We start from the raw sequence: 17682 nt of genomic DNA, 5'->3' as shown, positions 1-17682 counted from the left end.
TTTTAACTCTCCCTAACATGTGTTATTCAACCATTATTCGTTTATTTGCATTATTTAAATGACTATAAATGCATTCGATTTTGCACATGAATTTATAGCCCTCGATTTAATGTTAATCCTTTTACTTTGTTATCGATTAGAACTTAGTTATATTACTTGTTATAATATGTAAAATGCTTAACCCTGCAGTCATCCTAATGAAGTACAGGATCTATTTCATGGCAGCGAAGTGGAAACAATTATATGAGTTATACGGTGTGTAACTTTTATTTCCGAGGTAAATGCAACAAATACGGCATTTTAATGTTTATTTTCACAATTTACATTAAAAAGTAACTTTGATTGAATGGAGTATTGTGTAATCATTTTTATATTACTGTATTATTCATCCATTGTACCGCTTATCATCATTGTAGCTGCGGGTGTTAACCTCGTAGACTGAGCGAGCGGCGGGGCACACCCTGAACTAGGTCTATTATTTTAAATTCCCTTACATTATATGTTGACGACACACTTTTTTAATACCCGAATTTCCCCTCTGCGGGACAATAAATGCTCTCGATACTGTTATACTTTGCACACGTTTAACGGCCGTCATCGATTCTTGCAGGTCAAGCTGAAACATTGTTCATTTTGATTGGATGAAAGCAGTTTTTGTCTATATCGCGCTTACAAGGGGGCCACACGGCATTCAACGCTTGATATCAGAGCGTATTAAGTTTAAAATCGCGTTAAACTACGACAGAAAAAAATCGTAAAAGCGGCAGTACGGACGCGAGTACACTTCTTAACTCGGCATCTACCGTATTTTAACGATGCATGTGACTAGCAAAAGCGGAAGTAGTTGATAGTGAAGCGTCTTGATTTTTGACACTCTTGGTTCGCCTTTAACCAATCGCAGCCCTGCTGTGCAAAATGTAGTTAACAGGCTGCCCCCGACGGGCGTCACGAGCACCAGTACCGGTTATTTGATGCAAAGAAAAGTCTGCGGCGAGCTGTGCCATTCACGCAGGAAATATGACGAGGAAGATCCAGGGAGCTGTATGTTGTTCATATTTTATTTTGATACAAATCTTAGGCGAATATGTCAGCCATGTTAGCTAGAATTAGCAAGCGGCGTGACGCGGCTAACGTTCGAGAAGTGTCATGCAGGTTGCTTTAGCAATGTGTCGATCTGCTACTTCTGCCTACGAAGTACTGTCTAATTTTGTGTGTCTATATCCACGTCGTACCGGTAATCGATAATTCTCAGATACGTCGACAAATACAAGTAACCACTTTATTGGCATTAAATCCTAAACGCCATAACGGTTTTCATACATTTGTGACAGAGATGTTGACGCTTGAGCTGTCAAGTCCCTGACACCTTGCATCCGTTTGAGACACGGTGTCCCTCAGATGTAGACATCCCAAAACAAAAACAACACTGCGTGTCCTGGGTTGGACACGTCGGCCTTGTGTTTGCTCTCTCAACCCTCCCCCTCCCTCATTTTGCCCTCCCAACACACACATACTAAGCTCAGCATGTGTATGTTTTACTAAAAGGGGAATGGCTACTCTTTCTCGTCCGCAGTGGGGGTGGGGGAGTCGGTGGACATTAGAAAGTGGTCAGTGTACAGCTTAAAACTCTGTGGTCCGATTAGACCAAGAGATTTATTTGGTTCGCATGGTGTCAAGTACAGGGAAGTAACCATGCGAGGAATAAAAAAAGACAATTGGCATACCTGCAGTCAAGCTTGGTGGCGGGAGTGTCATTTTCTGGATGATTGTCGGCACTGGGGATCTAAAGTTCATTGAGGGAACTATGAATGCCAGCTTTACTGTGACATACTGAAACAGATCATTTTGCCCTCCCTTCGGAAGCGAGGCCACACGTGGTGCGGCATTCAAACATAATGAGCCAAACACACTTCCAAGATCAACTATTACCTTGCTAAAGGTAAAGTTGAAGGACGGGCCGAGCATATTTCCAGACCTAAACCCTGAACATTTGTACATAGGGGCATACTCGCCTTTGTTGCCGCTTGTTTCGACATTCGTTGTTTTGAGGGGACAGTAAAGTAACTGTTATACAAGCCATATACTGACTACATTGCAGCAAAGTGTTATTTATTCAGTGCTGTCTCATGAAATATCTTAAAAGTGTGAGGGGTCTACTCACTTTCTTCGAGTGTAACTCATTCATCTTAGCACATGCTTGGTTACAAAACAGCCAACACCGTTCGCCTGGGCTGTGCCATTTCAAGTCCACAGTTCACTGGCGCTTTTAGCTCGGTTTCCCGGTCACGTGTTATTTGTTTTTTGTGCTTTCTTATTCTCCTGTAGCGCAGGCTATGTCTGCAGCATGCCGCTTTTCTCCAAAGAAATCCTGCCTCGTCGATACAGTGCTCCAGAAGCTTCAGTACACTCAGGTGCTAAATATGAGCAACAATTTGACCATCAAAATGACTAAATCAATTGATAATTCCACCTCCTCTTCTTCTTTTTCCTCCTAGGGAAGGAAGGCGCACGGGTTTATTATGGAAGACGCTCGCCACCGTCGCTGTGGGCGTGCCGCTGGCGGCGGGAATGCGGTATGCCGTGTCGGACCAGAGAGAGCGGCGGAAGATGAGGATAGTGACTGAGGGATTCGCTCGGTTCTGCAGGTGTGGGACAGTCTTTGTATAGAAACACTCGATGGCCACAACGTTAGGCCCACTAGTGACCGGTGCCAAACAAACTTTCTTTACGAAGACTGTCAAAGAGGCATCAATTGAACCTTGCTTGGTTTATATCATCAAACCTTAGGTGGACCTAATGAAGTGTCCACTGAGTTCATACTTGATGTCCGCGGCTGCACGTGCAACACACTGAACGGACCAGCATGTGCCCTACCCTGCTCACCACATTCCCCATACCAAGTCAGGCTAGTCGGCCGCTCGACCCGAAAGCCTTAGTTCTCCCCCCCCCGAATTCATCTTCACACCCGTATATTCATTTGCCCTTCATGTACTTCGGAGTAGGGTTGGGCAAATGATGGAATACGGCCGTGCCCCATATGACCCACTCATTTTTAAATCCGTTACACCAAGCGTTTACTTTCAAAAGTGTCCGCTAATATTCAGTGATTTAATTTTCTGTGCCCCCCAACATTTAATTACAAAAAAAAAAATGGTATTGATCCACCCCCCCCCATTAATTTTTTGACTAAATTGGTTAGTCGATTGATTGTAAATGTTCAAATAATGTTACTAATCTATTACATATTAGGTACATTTAACAATAGCTTCAAAAAATCTTAAATAATTGGATGATGTGGATACTGGTGTGTTCAGGGCTTCCACTTTTTAGAGCGTTCACAAAATATATTTTGACTTTTCATGTTTTAGGTCTCTCTCTGTGGGACTTGTGATATCGGTGGACTACTGGTGGACCACCAATATGGCTCTTCGGGGTGTGGATGAGGTAAGCTTCATCTCATTTATTTATTAAAAAAATAAATAAATAAAAAGCTCTGGTCTGAAAATATTACGCATTAGTAGATTGCAAGCTAAGTAACAATATCTAGCCACAAGATACACTTAAGCACAATGTCAAGTCATCTCCTTTGAACGTGACGTCTTACTTGCTAGAGCAGCCCATCCTACGCTTCGGCGATGTCAGCTTGCCACCAAAGAGCGGCGGAGAGCATGGTGGAGGGCGCTGTCCGGAACGGCGGCATATACATAAAGCTGGGCCAAGGCCTGTGCTCCTTCAACCACCTCCTGCCGCCCGAATACATTCGCACCCTGCAGGTGCTGGAGGACCGCGCCTTGAACAGAAGATACAAAGAGGTGAGGACAGCGAGCAAAGCAAAAAAGGAAGACAAACAGTACGTTGACATTTCACAGGCTTCTTTTTGGAACAGGTGGATGCTCTTTTCCAAGAAGACTTCAACAAAAGCCCGCAGGAGATGTTTAAAACCTTTGACTATGAGCCCATAGCCGCGGCCAGCTTGGCTCAGGTGCACAAGGCGGAGCTGTTAGACGGAACCTCCGTCGCTGTAAAGGTGAGTGGCGACGAATGACGTCCCAGCTATTTCCGGAAGAGACGACTCCCATCGACATACGGTAATTCCACCATATCAGGTGCAATACATCGACCTCAGGGACCGCTTTGACGGAGACATCAGGACGTTGGAGATCCTGCTGGACATGGTCAAATTTATGCACCCCAGCTTTGGATTCCGATGGGTCCTCCAGGTCAGAAAGCTCTTCGGCAGAGTCAACGTCGGATACGACTGACGGCGCAGCGACTAGTCAGAATTCTGAGTAGCCGACTCCGATGCACGTTTTCACAAATAGCCAGCCCATGAAAAATGTTCGGTTGTTTAATTTTGCAATTATTAGGTGGGCGGGCAGTCCAGAGCCCCCGCCACATGTAAATAAAGTCCATTTTCCATCATACAGTATGCACACTGAAAAGAATGCACAAAATCATTTGCCTGATGTCCATTTAGGACCTGAAAGGGACTCTGGCTCAAGAGCTGGACTTTGAGAACGAGGCCAGGAACTCTGAGAGGTGCGCCGACGATCTGAAACACTTCAAGTTTATTGTGGTGCCCAAAGTGTTCTGGGAGCAAACCAGCAAGGTGAGTTTAAGCACTCTGAAGATCATGACACTTATTAAAAAGCTCCCTTCCATCCTCATTTTCATTTCAAGAGGGTTTTGACGGCAGAGTTTTGCAACGGTTGTAAGGTCAACGACGTGGAAGAAATAAAAAAACAAGGACTGAGCTTAAAAGATGTAAGTTGTGCCCTTGAGATTTGGGAGGTTGTCATATGTAGAAGTCTGACACACCTGGGTTCATTTACAGACAGCAGACAAGCTGATCCGAGCATTTGCTGAGCAGATATTTTACACGGGTTTCATCCATGCTGACCCCCATCCTGGAAATGGTGAGTCCATCATGGGAACATTTTGTACTGTACTGGGTTTTCAGCGTTCACGAGGTTCCACACACATTTCTAGAAGGCGAACTCAGTTACCAATTTAGTAACTGAATACAAATATTCATTGGAATGATGATTTGACTACCGCGGTAGCAATAAACTGACATATTCGGGTTATGTCACCGCCAAAGCAATAGAATGCAACAGTATTGCTTTGGTGCCATTAAGGAAGGTTGTCAATGCCAGTTGAGGAGTTTCATTATTTTAGACCTTCACAGTGCTTTGTCATCTCTGCAATTACAAATCTTTGGGGGTGGGGGGCGGGGGATCCTCAGTTACTCAGATTTTTGTTTCATAAAGCAGGGCTCAATCTTTATCCCCTGCAAATTCACTATGTGCAGTATATAAGAAGATTTGACGAAATACATTTATAAAATGGATTTTTTTGTTTTTTTTGGGTCAGTTCTAGTGAGACGAGGTCCCGACAACAAGGTGGAGTTGGTACTTTTGGATCACGGCTTGTACGAACACCTCAGCCAACAGTAAGAGTCTCACTGTTGAAAAGATTAGGAAAACAAAATCTCCGTCTATTTATCGTGAGCATAGTTCTCCTCACCTTTCAGTGACCGACTGGCTCTGTGTAAACTATGGAGGTCAATCGTCCTGCGGGATGAGGCAGCCATGGAAATGTACTCAAAAACCTTAGGGGTCAAAGGTAAGGTTGAAGTCACCCCCCCCTCACCAAAAAAATAAATAAATGAAAGCCAAGTAATAATCTCACCTGTGTAGAGTACTTCCTCTTCTGTGAGATGCTGCTGCAACGGCCCATCAACATGCGTGAGCTGCGCTTGTCCAACATCCTGAGTCAAGAGGAGACTGCCTACATGCGCCAAATGGCCATCCACCGCTTCAACAGCATCATGCAGGTGCTCAAGGCCATGCCTCGGCCCATGCTGCTGGTCTTCCGCAACATCAACACCGTCCGGAGCATCAACATCACGCTGGGCGCGCCTGTTGACCGCTACTTCGTCATGGCCAAGAGGTCGGTACCACAATGTGCTAACAAGCCATTTCCCCCCCCCCCTTCATTCCATGATGAAAACGAGAAGTGCATGTATATCCATTTGCAATCATTAGATTAATATTATTCCAGCTGTGTTATGATGTTCATGTTAATTTGGCCATCAGTGCGGTGCGATGCTGGGGAAAGATCCAGGCAGAGAGGACCAGTATGCTGCACACATTCTGGATTGTCCGCTCGTTATGGACAAGATGGGAGGGGCTCAAGTTCGAGCTCGCTTTGAGGTTAGCTTACGTCGCGTTTTTTTTTTTTTTTTAGGCGACACGTGCCACTGACGAGCCCTCCGTTTCAGATCGGAGATGGCGTTGATGAGCATGACCCGCTCCCTGGTCAACCTGCTGAGCTACTTGGGTCTCATTTCTCTGGATTCCGACATGTACGACTATCTGAGATAGTGCTCGGCAACCTCCAACCTCACGGCAGGAACCTTTGAAAGCAACGCAGCCTGACCACATGGGACGCTTGGCCTCGCTCGTCTCAAACCCACTCCAGCAACCTTGCTAGGCTCGGCTCCCAAATCACGATGAACTGTGGGAAGAGTGGGAGGGCTATAACATGCTGTCGGTGCTAATGTCCTCTTACGCCGCCTGCGCTGCTGTAGACATCTTCAAGCAAATGTTTTGGATTATTTGGAAAAACCTATTGGAATAGTTGTATTTATCATATTTTAAATATACTGTATAAACATTACATTTTTAAGGTTCTATGATGATGTGCACGTTAAGACAATCTGTGGTATTTAAAGTGAATAATCCCTGCTTGATTTATTACGAATGCTAATATGATGGACTGTGTCACTTTGTATTTAACCTGTGCCCAAGAGATTTTTCTGGTTGATTTTCTCTGGAGGAAATACTCCCTGTCAAGGTTAAAACAACAGCCAAAATGTTTCAGTCTAAGAATAAATGATCCTACCTCCTTTTTTCACCCATTGTCATGGTTTAGCTGACAAATGAAAAAGAAAAAGAAATATTTTTTTGGTCAGACTTTTTAGTGACTTTTTTTAAACAAAAATTACCCTGGAATAGCTAGAAAAAAAAAAACGGGGCTCAAAGACTTTCTCCATTCGGTATGAAAACAACATGCGGTGGATAAAATGTGGCTGTTAGAAATGAGCTGTCACTCTGTCGATTTCCAGAAGGTCATCCAAAATCTGAAAAGAAACAAAAGTCAAATGACTCTATTTACATATTAGCGCTATGAAATGGAATGCATTTGCGTTCCTTACGATGTCTGGAGTGGTACCGATCTTTTTCGCCAGCTCACTACGCTCCATCATGCTAAGATATAAGAACTTGCTGAGGAGTTCCCCATCCAGGATGTTTCGCACGGCGTTCTGAAGGCCTCGTCGTTCATAGTGCATCATCCTGCAGGACGAGGTGTGACAAAGAAATACGTAAGAGAATGACATTTCCTTCTAAGAAATAAATCTATAGCACCGTGGGCTGAGCTGAACCTGAAAGCTTTCGGGTTTAGACCGGCGTGATGAGGCAACAAGGTGTTGAGAGCGTTCTGCAACATGAGAAGTCGGCGATACGTCTTCTCCTGCATGGGGAGCAGCATCCCGATGCCGCCGTCCAGTGTTGCTACAGAAACAGACAAGCATGAGGCACAGCTGTGAGTTCACCCGACGTGTGTACCCCCTCCACACACACACAAAAAAAAACAAACCAAGGTTTCCCTCACCAAACCACGTGATGTGCTTGTTGTCCCACGTCAGAGCCTTTTTGCTGCTCGCGTCCATCGCCCCTCTGCAAGGCATGCGCCAGAACGTGTTGACGTGGGCGCCCACGTTGAAGTCGGCTCGCCTCAGCAGACGCATTCCTCCGAAGCTCTCCTTAGCTGCGCGCGCACACGAGTATTATCAAAGGGCGCTTTGCGTACGGAGCTGCGCAACATCTATAATGTTACTTGCCTTCGGGTAAATACATGTAAACAAAGAGGTTCTTGTCACGATCCGACACTGGAAGGAAATATTTGTGAAAATGTAACCCAAGCTGTGGTTCCCTCCTTCCAGCGCATTCTTCTATTTACCCAGGAATCCAAGCTGGCTGTTATCCACCATGAACTCAATGCTGTACACCTCCAAGGGCTTTGCATCCTGTTCTCAAAACAAGACCAAAACACCTCAATGCCACCAAACGGTGTCATCACAGAAGGATCTTCCGCGACAAAACATTCAGGAAGATGGAAATGTCTGCTCGCGGACTGTTTCAAAATAAATTGTGTAAACACTGCAATACATTTTGAAAATGATTTTGCCCTTTGTATCTCACCCTGCTGACGAGCGACAGCGTCTTGCTTGTCTCCTGGTAGCGCAGGAGCGAGATGCTCTTCATCAGATCGGCAGCCAGGATGAAATTCTTAATGCTGAACATCTGGTGGATGTAAAGCTGCGTGTCAATGAAGGCCATGCCGGTCAGGTCGTTGTCCTTCAGGACCCACAGGAAGATCTGCAGGAACACGGGCACTCCGTTTATTCCATTTACTGAATATAATCCACATTAGGAGTGGGAGATGTGAAACTCTCAACTCGTGGAGAGACCTTCTGTCCAATGGCTGACACCAAGTATCCATTGCAGTGGCACAGTGCTGTGACAGGTCCTTTCTGCTCCTTCTCATAGAGCATTTTAAACTTGTTCTTCGTGAGGGGTTGACCAGGCTCAGGCACCACTTCAATTACATCCAGGATCAAAATCTTGGAGAGGGGGGGGGGGGAAAAAAAAGTTCAAATCCAATTTCCCCAAGAAATTGAGGAAAACTCTTTGTGTTGCCGTTGCTCACTCGCCCCCTGCAGGTGACCTCCTCCCCCTGCATGACGCAAGTCCCGGCGGCGACGTAGCCCTTAAGGCCTGACACCGTCTCCTGACTCCTCAGCGCCACAGTTTTCATGCAGGTCACGTGCTCCCACTCTTCCAGGTCAATCCTTGAGCGGACAAAGACATATTTACAACAAAAAGGAAAAACAAAACCCTTTTCGAAGGCCCAGAAGAGCGAGGTTTTACTAAAGTACTCACGGCGTGCATGCTGGCATTCATTACACTTACTGTACCTAATTTTAGTTGAATTTCTCTTTAGACATAGGACAGTTTTTCAAGTATATGTAGAAAGAGACGAGGGTTATTTAATGGGTTACTGAATAAAACGCACGAAAGCAGCCATGTTTGTCTAATCTGTGACATTCAGATTCAGCACCAAAAATCAACATGGCGGGATCGTGCTGGCCGGAGTCTATTTCTGATGATTTTTCTCAAGCTTCGTATTGATTTTGCTGTTCGGTGCTTTCTACCGTCTTTGTTAGCGATTTGTTGCTTTACTGTTGTATATGTTCGTTGCTCCATGTACAGCACTTTGTATGCAGCGATGGCTGTTTGAAAGTGCTCGAGAAATATAGTTGAGTTGAGCTTTTGTCCATTCTTACCGTGTGTTGGGAATGGCCTCCCAGCTGACCGGTGAGATGAGCTGGATGGAAAACCTCTCTTGCTGAGGGTTGATGTAGCGCTCGTCTGCAAGTTGACAGGACAATACTTCATACAAAGACAGTGCGCAGCTGATGCACTACCGCGCGAGTCAGTGCAGTCGCTGTCCACAGCATTAAGTACACGTTCACACACACAGTGTTGAAACGGAGGAATCTTTGAGAAGGCACCTTTCAGAATCCGAATAAGAATATCTTCCTTTTCATTGTAAATTATAGCCCAGACGCAGTGAGCGGGTTTCGCATGCCATAAAAGGCAGCGCCAAAAGCCAGCTGCGCTGTCATAGAGGAAGGTGGACCTAATATTGTGGCCAGTGTATTGTGGATTCGGAGAGGTGCTTTTATATGTCAACCTCGTTCAATGATTTCAAACTCCTTCTCCTCTCCGGTCATCTTGGGGATGCGCGTGCACGGCTCTTTCATGCTGGTGCACACTGCGTACACCTAAACGGGAGTGCAAGGAAACGATGTGACAATCAGAAATGTCCCCAGTCTCGTCAAGGCAGAAGAGGAGGAGTCTTACCTTGGTTTCCACGTGGTAGGAGACATAGTGGACAGTGCACCTGAGCGGGATCTTTCTCACTGGCCACGGGGCGTCATAGGACAAGTAGGTAGGCAGAACGCTTATCCTCAGCTCCCCCTGCAGGCATGCATAAAAACACACATTGAAATTGCGTCAAAGTTGACAGTGAGTCTCACGCTTACCTGCTTGTTGAAGTAAAGGAAACCTTTGGGGCAGTTGATGTTGTGGAAGGGGGAGAATGACTCAATGGCGCCATCGATGGACATGGGGTGAAGTCTCAACGCGCCCCGAGACGTGACCAGCATCCAGTGAGGGGAGGGTCCACATATGAACACCTGAGAGGAGCGAGAAAACGTAAATGATTATCTTATTGTGTTTTTGAAACTGACCTTTGATTTTTTTTTTTTTTCCTTTTTACCCCCGAGTATCCAGAGATGTCTTCAAAGTATCTAAACCTCGCAATACGACTTTTGACTACGGTTTCGTCACTGACGCTTCCTTCTGGCTTCTTATCCCTCTTAAATTTGGACTTTTTCTCTCGGAAGTTGATGTTGTGGGGAACCTAATGCAGGGAAAAGTTTACAACTCAGGGTAAACGTCCTCCAGCAGTGAGACTATTCCAGCTTACCTTTTTGAAGCGCACTTTGAGGTTATTTTGAGGTTGTTGCTGATCATAGGGGAAGGCTTCATAGATTAGTAGCTCCTGTTCCACATGGACCTTGGATAGAAGAACATCACGGAATGGAATAATGCAGACAAGATTTTGAGCCAATCAATCAGAAGTATGTTTGGGAGAGTCACTTACCAGTAAGTACGGCCGGCTGTGATTGTTGCCCAATGAAACCAACGTCACCTCCTTCACCAAAGGCATGTCTCCCTGACGTGTCACTTCTTCCTTCTTCCCTTCTCCCTGTGCTGCTGATTGGCCAGATGAGCTGTCCACCAGCACCCTCTGACCTACAGGGAAATTCTTCACCAGGAAGACCAATCTCCAGTCTGGGAGCTGGTAAATCTTTCCAAAAAAAAAAAAAAGAAACGACCAGTCGATCTATTAACAATCCAAACCATGGTGAGGACCTGGTCATGTGTGGCGTGTACCTCCATGACACCATTTTCTCGGACAATCATACACCAGTGGGTGGGCTCGGCTTTGACCGGGCTCCCTTCACTTCCCGAGGGCCCCATTTGTCCTGAAGTGCGATTCATTTCCTCCTTCTGGGGTGCTGCGCTGGTACTTGAGTCTCCATACAGCATTTCCTCCTCATCGTCTACTGCGTTACTGCACAAACAGCAAAAAAGTGTTTGAAATCATGTTATTGTATTCAAAAACTACATTTGAAAGGAAAAAAAAACAAAAATGCATTTAAAGCAAACTAAATTTGATGTTTAAAAACAAAAACTACAATTATAGTGAATATGTATTTCCTTTTGAATGAATTTACATGAGCTTGATGAGGTTTGTTTTAATGCATTTATTCCAGCATTGCTGTACATCCAAATAATTGTAGTTTACTTGATTATATACTTGGGGGGACCAGGCTTTACATTGAAAAAAAAAAAAAAACAAAAGTCAAAACGAAATGAAAAATGCCAACCAAACCACGGTGAACCCTCACCTGAGGTCCTGAATGACTGTCTCCACTTCAGACACACTCCTCATGTTTGTGTCCTCCACGACGGGACAGCTCACTCTGTTCTCTGTGGTGAACATTCCGCTTACGTCTCGGTATGCGCAAAGAGCAATCACACGTGATTGCTTGATGGGAGACAATTGGAAACTTTCCATTAAACTAAATGCCGTGTGAAAACTCAATAAAATGACATCCTACTACACTCATAATTTGATGTCGCCTTTAAGCCTTTGCATGATTTGTTGTGTTTCGTTTGACACCGTCATATTAATTCAACAATATTGTATATTGTGGTTGTCGATCCTGGAAACTGCCACAGAGTTCATATAAGTAAGTGTTTTGCCTTGATAATTTGAAAGTGTGTTGAAAGTGAAAAAAAAAAAAAAAAATTGGTCAAACGCTGCTTCCGTAATGCCTAAATAACATGTCACTCACAGTGGGAATCTGTGGTTTACGCAAAGAGAGTCGCTGTGTCTTCCCCATGTACGAGTCGGTCTTCAGCACAAACATGGTGACCACACCGTCGGCAGTCATGATGACCACATAGGGGTCCGCCACGGAGCAGTGCACTATGGGAGTGCCCAGGTCCACTGGGATGAAGTGCAGTTGAGTCACTGGAGAAACACGACAGGGAAGATTAAAAACAAGAATCATCTTCATTGTATTGTGGGGGGGTTCCCCCTCTTCTTTTTACCTCCTTCCAGCAGCCTGATGCCCATGGGGGAGACCTGGATGATATATTTGTTATCCCCAATGTTCCCCGCAAACACAGTGGTTCCCTGAGTGGCAAATCCACTGGTGTCCAGCTCCATGATCTCCTGACCCGTTTGTAGGATCTACAGACGCACACAGAGATGGTAGTAGAATTTGATCATAAATCGCACAAAACCCCAACGGACAGAGTCGAAACACGTGGTCCCAACCATGGTTGAATCCTCTCGGCTCAAGATGAGGAAGCCGTGCTTCTTGGCGTCATCCTCCAAAGGAGTCTCTCTCTTCTGCTCTTCCTCCTTTTTCCCCTCCTCTTTCTCCTTTTCTCCATCTTCCTTATCCTCAGCCATTTCCTTGTCACCCCCATCATCCGACTCCTCGGTTTTTCCTGCCTAGGATGACAACAAACTTAGAAAAACAAACCCCCACCCTCCCAAAACGAATTGAAACCTGCATTTGGCCAAAGCAAACGGTACTTTTTCCTTCACTTCACTCGAGACGACCGTCCACATGTCGTGGCAACCCGGCAACTCAAACGTAGTGACAACTTGTGGTCTGATGCTTCTCTAACAACACAACAGGAACAAAAGGGGAGGTTAAGTTCTCAACCGCAAATACAGCCGACATGCACGCGAATCCCCCAACATGCAAAGAAATGTCACTGGTTGTTTAAAGGCCACTCCGTCGAGCTCTGAGGCAGCCCTGGTAAATCCAGAATTCACTGTAGCACCATCAGAGGACCTGTGATAGATAGGCCTTGCGACCACAGGTCTTTAGAACGGTGCAAACACACACACAGAGACGGACGGAGAAGGAATATTCTGTTCACCTGAAGAACTGACAATGCCCCATTCTTCCCGAAGCCGGAGCACACCACCACTTCCAGGTCAGGCTCCGTGTTGGCCTGAAACTACGAGTGGAAGGAACGTTTTTTGGTGAACAGACACGACTAAGCGGGATGACAAACGTCTCTACCTCTTCTGAAAGGAATGCTGGTTCCCCCATGGAGGCGTTTGTGCATGGCCCAATGTTCAAGATGCTGTCGCACACCTGCCAAGACAAAGACAATGTTTTTCAGAAAAACCTGCACAGATGTAACACGCCGCTAACATGGAAGCTAAAACCACGTACAAACACCTTGAAGGTGAACCGTCACATTGGAAGTCAACCAGAGTCTCGGAACCGTAGAGGTTCACGTAGATGTTATTTCTTTTACCTCAAAGGAATACGTGGCTAGCTGTGTGCCCGACTGAGCCTCGCTTCCATACACTTCAATCTCGTCCACCTCATCTGTAAAACAGACACGGAGCACAGGAATGAAACAAATATGACGGGGAGCAAATTTCCAAACGGATTTGGAAATATACAGTACCTGTCCAGTTGGTGGAGGACTCTGCTCTCTTCTTTTTGCTTGGTGGTTCCTCCTGGAATTTGACTCGCGTTAGTTAGGTCAAGTGTATCGTTTATGAAGTACGGATGAGCACCGCGCTCGCAAAGAAGTTGACCTTCTCCATTTCTTTCTCAATGTCCTGCTTTTCTTGGACCTCGTCTGGCGGCGCCTCCTGAAGCTTCTCTGTGTACTTGAGGAGCAGTGAGTTGCCCAGGCGGGAGCCAAGGAAGAGATAGCCGGGCTCCATGGTGACCATCTGAGGCGGGGAGAAAGCAACACATCCAAACTGGATCAAGCAAACATGAAGAGATGAAGGGAACTGCAACGTTTTCCCAGGGGGAATTTTGGGCTTGATAGATTAAGCCTGGAAAGCAAGGTACTACTGTACTGGAGTTCTACTACGAGAAGTACTTACACAAGTTGTCAAAACACTGGCGGCTGCTTTGTCAAAATGGAAGTCTCGCACACTCCTCATGCCATCGGTGATGAGTGTCAAAACATAACTGTAACCAGAAAAGCGAGCCCAAGAGTTTTCCAAAATTAGGATTTACCAGTATGTGGAGGCCACCTATTGAGCACGTAAGGACACGCAGTAGCTTTAGCAGGTGTTAATCAGAACTGGGTCCTCTTAGAAAATATCCTCCGTTACTGACCAAACTTGGGATTGTGCTTATTTGGGAAATTTAATTGAGTGACTCACATTTCGCCTCCTTTTAAAGAGATAACCATTTTGTCGTGGGCAATAAAGTCAGACTGGGAGCAGTCCAGAGTGATCCTGACCTCCTCTTGTATGCCTAAAAAAAACAAACAAACAAACAAACAAAAAGTCTATCGAGTGTGATACTGTAAGATGACTTTTCGGGGTGCTTGTGAGTGCGTTGTGTTTAAGACTTACGAAGAGGGAACGCCGTGGTTCCATTAGTCTGGGAATTAAGTGAAACTCCATATGGTGGAACACTCTGGTTTAGATAGAGCAGTGAGTTCACTGCAAAAACCACCACGCCACCTAAAGGTAATTAAGGTGTGATTACAATTGACTAAAAAGCACGGATCGGGTTTTTGTATGAGCAGCGTAGGTATAAGGAGGGTAGGAACTAGACCAAACTGACCAATGGGCTTCGGGACCGCCATAACCTGCGTGCAATCAAACGGCAGATTGATGAGAGACCAGATGACCGGGTGGACTTTCTGCATTATGTTGAGAGAGATGGCGACGATGCTGCAAGTATCCTGACGCACGGCTACACGCCTGAATAAACAGAGCAGAATTTCAAAGCTTACCTATCATATATTATTACTATTTTAGACAATGATGAGGTCGTGATGTGACTGACCCGGGCCATGTTTGGTTGGGCTCAAAAAGAATGAGCAAGGTAGGCTCGTAGTAGCCGTGGAGGAACTTCATGTCGATGATGTTGAGCAGCTTTTCATCCAGCTCACGAACGTCGATGATGTAACTTGGGAGGAAGCTGGATTTGGGTCTTCAAGGAACACGGATAGGAAGTATTTAGAACTTTTAATAATAGTCTAGACGCGCTTGCCTGTCCTCCACAAAACACACTGTTTACCGCCATTAATTCACCTGAGAAGTGTTTTAAATCATTAAAAAAAAAAAAAACAGCTTAATATGACTCCTCAGTACACATAGATAATTAATTGGCTAGACGACACGCTCACCCATCTCCAACTCCACCTTCCTGTTCATCAGTCAGCGTGTCTTTCCGGAAGGGAAGCACCACCAGCTTGGTGCCGTAGATGAGCATCACGGCGCAGCGATTCTCCGGATCCACGCGGACAATGGGAATGTGGACGTTCTGTACGAAGCCATCCTGAAATGTAAAAAGGTTGGTTTGGTTTTATTTGTTAAACACTTACTGTGCTTATTTGCAGGTGAAAAGAACGAACCTAACCCTATACAGCATATGCCAGCGGATGGCGGCAAAGTATTATTTTTGACTCCTTACTCAACTCACTTGAGATTGTTTGGGTGGCACCAAGATGCCGCACCATGGCACAAAATCAATAATGTTAATAATACTGTTTGTCAGCGAATAATGTATGGATGGGTGACTATGCAAATACACATACTCTGAGCTCTGGCTCCTCAAAATAATGCAAAGACAAGGTCTTCAGGTCATGGGTCCCCGGGTCATACTCCACGACAGACAACTGGGAAGAGAACACAAACATTTTACAAAATCCTTTTTTTTTTTTTAAAAACATGACTTTATATTGTACATTGCTTGAACCTTTGCGTCTTTAAAACTAAGGAGCAACGCATCCCTGCTGGATCCTATAAGCTGCACGCTGGCCATGGACATGATGTTGCCGAAGAGCGAAAAGCAGGCCACCTGTTCCAACTTCTCCTTGCGAGCTTTGGCATTCAATGAGATGAATTAATATCACAATAAATCAAATTACAAGAAGGCTTGGAAAATAGTATCTGGACATACCTGAGGGCTTGTCAGACTTTGACGAACTCTGAAACAAAAACAAATCACATCTCAGGGGAAGCTTCCTGTTTAGGTTTGAAAAATTGATGACAGTGCTGCACAAATACCTCAACATCGTGGATAATCCTATAGACAAAAAGCTGCGACGTCCCCGCGACAACGAGATTTTTCTCCTTGCTGGAAATGAAGTTGCAGTAGACAGAGAACTCCACGGCGGTGGGCGTGTGGGCCTGCCTATGCACGGCATACATGGCGGCAGGCTGCCCTCAGCGTCTGGCAACAGTCATGTTCAAACATTAACATTTTACAATAACAAGGGTACATATGTGACCAAAGGGATTTTCCATGCTGTGGACAGTTTTGTCTGCAATGAAACTAAGAAGCATGTCTTTGAATGAAGCCTCACCATTGATTGACTGAAATATTTCAGTCGCTTCGTATTCCTAAACATTTTTTGTGAGGAGCTATTTGCCTGCGTTAACATTATTTAATACCGCTACGAAACAATACATCATTTCATAACACTAAATAATAATGAATGACCTGATCCTTATGTTAAGGATGTTGCGGGTTTTACCGCGAACAATTAATGAACGGTGACTCGATTAAAACATTTATCTTAACGGGCGTACCGAGTAATGGTGATGTGTAGCTTTTTGTTGGAAACGTGGAGTTCAAAGGAAATCGTTGGAATTCAAAACTAGCTGCTACACAGAGCGGCGCGGTTAGCCATATTAGCTAGCATGAGGCTGCGTCTGCCGCAGTCGACCGTTTTCCGTTTTTTTACGAAGAAAAACTGGGAACCTACCTATATCGAACACACTATTAAAATGAAGAAAACAAGTAGTTCTTTTTCTCATTTGGCATATCTTTCTTATAAAGGTTTCAGACTATATACTGGCCAAATAAGCCTAATTCCTTGAGAACCTGTAATGCCGCTGCTTCGATCTTCCTCGACTGCGTTTCTGGCTGCTCTAATACACTTCACTGTCCCTAGCGTTCGTCTTCATAACTACAAATAGAATCCATCCACCCACCCATTTTCGAATCATTTTCTCCTCACAAGGGTCGCGGGCGTGCTGCAACCTACCCCTGCTGTCTTGGGGCGGCAGGCGGGGTACACCCTGAACTGATGGCCAGACAATCGCAGGGGACACACAACTATTCACGCTAACACTCACACCTCGAGACAATTTAGAACAGGGGTAGGGAACTCCGGTTCCTCAAGAGCCATATCATGCCCGTTTTAGATTCCTCCCTACTCCAACACAGCTGATTCAATTGTTCCTGATCGTTTCGAGGCTCGACAGCGCTTCCTGGCGAGCTGATCATTTGAATCAGGTGTGTTGGAGTAGGGATGCCTCGAAAACAGGCCGAATATGGCTCTCAAGGAACCAGAGTTCCCTATCCCTGATTTAGAGAGTTCCATAAAGCCGCCATGCATATTTTTTAAAATGTGGGAGGAAACCAGAGTACGCGGAGAAAACTCCCACAGGCACTGGGAG

The 17682-nt window shown here is 45.3% G+C and overlaps 2 protein-coding genes across 4 annotated transcripts; one reads left to right on the top strand and one right to left on the bottom strand.

Annotated features, from left to right (window-relative positions):
- Positions 1-898: 898 nt before the first annotated feature.
- Positions 899-6912, top strand: adck5 (aarF domain containing kinase 5). Of its 2 annotated transcripts, XM_019858155.1 has the most exons (15): positions 899-1041; positions 2326-2411; positions 2496-2645; positions 3369-3444; positions 3612-3812; positions 3887-4027; positions 4107-4220; positions 4478-4609; positions 4681-4764; positions 4835-4916; positions 5374-5452; positions 5534-5625; positions 5700-5952; positions 6099-6215; positions 6284-6912. In XM_019858155.1, the coding sequence occupies exons 1-15, from the start codon at positions 1018-1020 to the stop codon at positions 6384-6386; spliced, it is 1734 nt and encodes a 577-aa protein (XP_019713714.1). In that variant the 5' UTR covers positions 899-1017; the 3' UTR covers positions 6387-6912. The 2 variants fall into 2 exon arrangements, with proteins under 2 accessions (XP_019713714.1, XP_019713715.1); XM_019858156.1 differs by lacking the exons at positions 899-1041; positions 2326-2411 and having other exon boundaries at positions 2627-2645; positions 3617-3812.
- On the bottom strand, positions 6730-17144 carry cpsf1 (cleavage and polyadenylation specific factor 1). Of its 2 annotated transcripts, none has more exons than XM_019858151.1 (38): positions 16986-17144; positions 16285-16450; positions 16178-16205; positions 15974-16098; positions 15813-15893; positions 15402-15553; positions 15059-15205; positions 14834-14973; positions 14620-14730; positions 14425-14518; positions 14140-14227; positions 13840-13980; positions 13707-13758; positions 13551-13624; positions 13310-13384; positions 13164-13244; positions 12811-12900; positions 12547-12726; positions 12318-12459; positions 12059-12237; positions 11609-11748; positions 11091-11271; positions 10798-11004; positions 10621-10710; positions 10411-10554; positions 10175-10327; positions 9993-10109; positions 9823-9913; positions 9413-9497; positions 8776-8917; positions 8537-8689; positions 8268-8444; positions 8026-8092; positions 7907-7954; positions 7678-7833; positions 7448-7577; positions 7220-7358; positions 6730-7144 (listed from the first exon to the last, which is right to left on the bottom strand). In XM_019858151.1, exons 2-38 carry the CDS (start codon positions 16426-16428, stop codon positions 7097-7099), a joined length of 4392 nt encoding a protein of 1463 aa, XP_019713710.1. In that variant the 5' UTR covers positions 16429-16450; positions 16986-17144; the 3' UTR covers positions 6730-7096. The 2 variants fall into 2 exon arrangements, with proteins under 2 accessions (XP_019713710.1, XP_019713711.1); XM_019858152.1 differs by lacking the exon at positions 16986-17144 and adding an exon at positions 16810-16928.
- Positions 17145-17682: the final 538 nt, after the last annotated feature.

The sequence above is a fragment of the Hippocampus comes genome, unplaced genomic scaffold (assembly GCF_001891065.2).
Source record: "Hippocampus comes isolate QL1 unplaced genomic scaffold, H_comes_QL1_v1.1 scaffold429, whole genome shotgun sequence".
Lineage (NCBI taxonomy): Eukaryota > Metazoa > Chordata > Actinopteri > Syngnathiformes > Syngnathidae > Hippocampus > Hippocampus comes.
The sequence above is the reverse complement of the archived record's forward strand: the minus strand, read 5'-3'. Positions and strand labels throughout refer to the sequence as shown.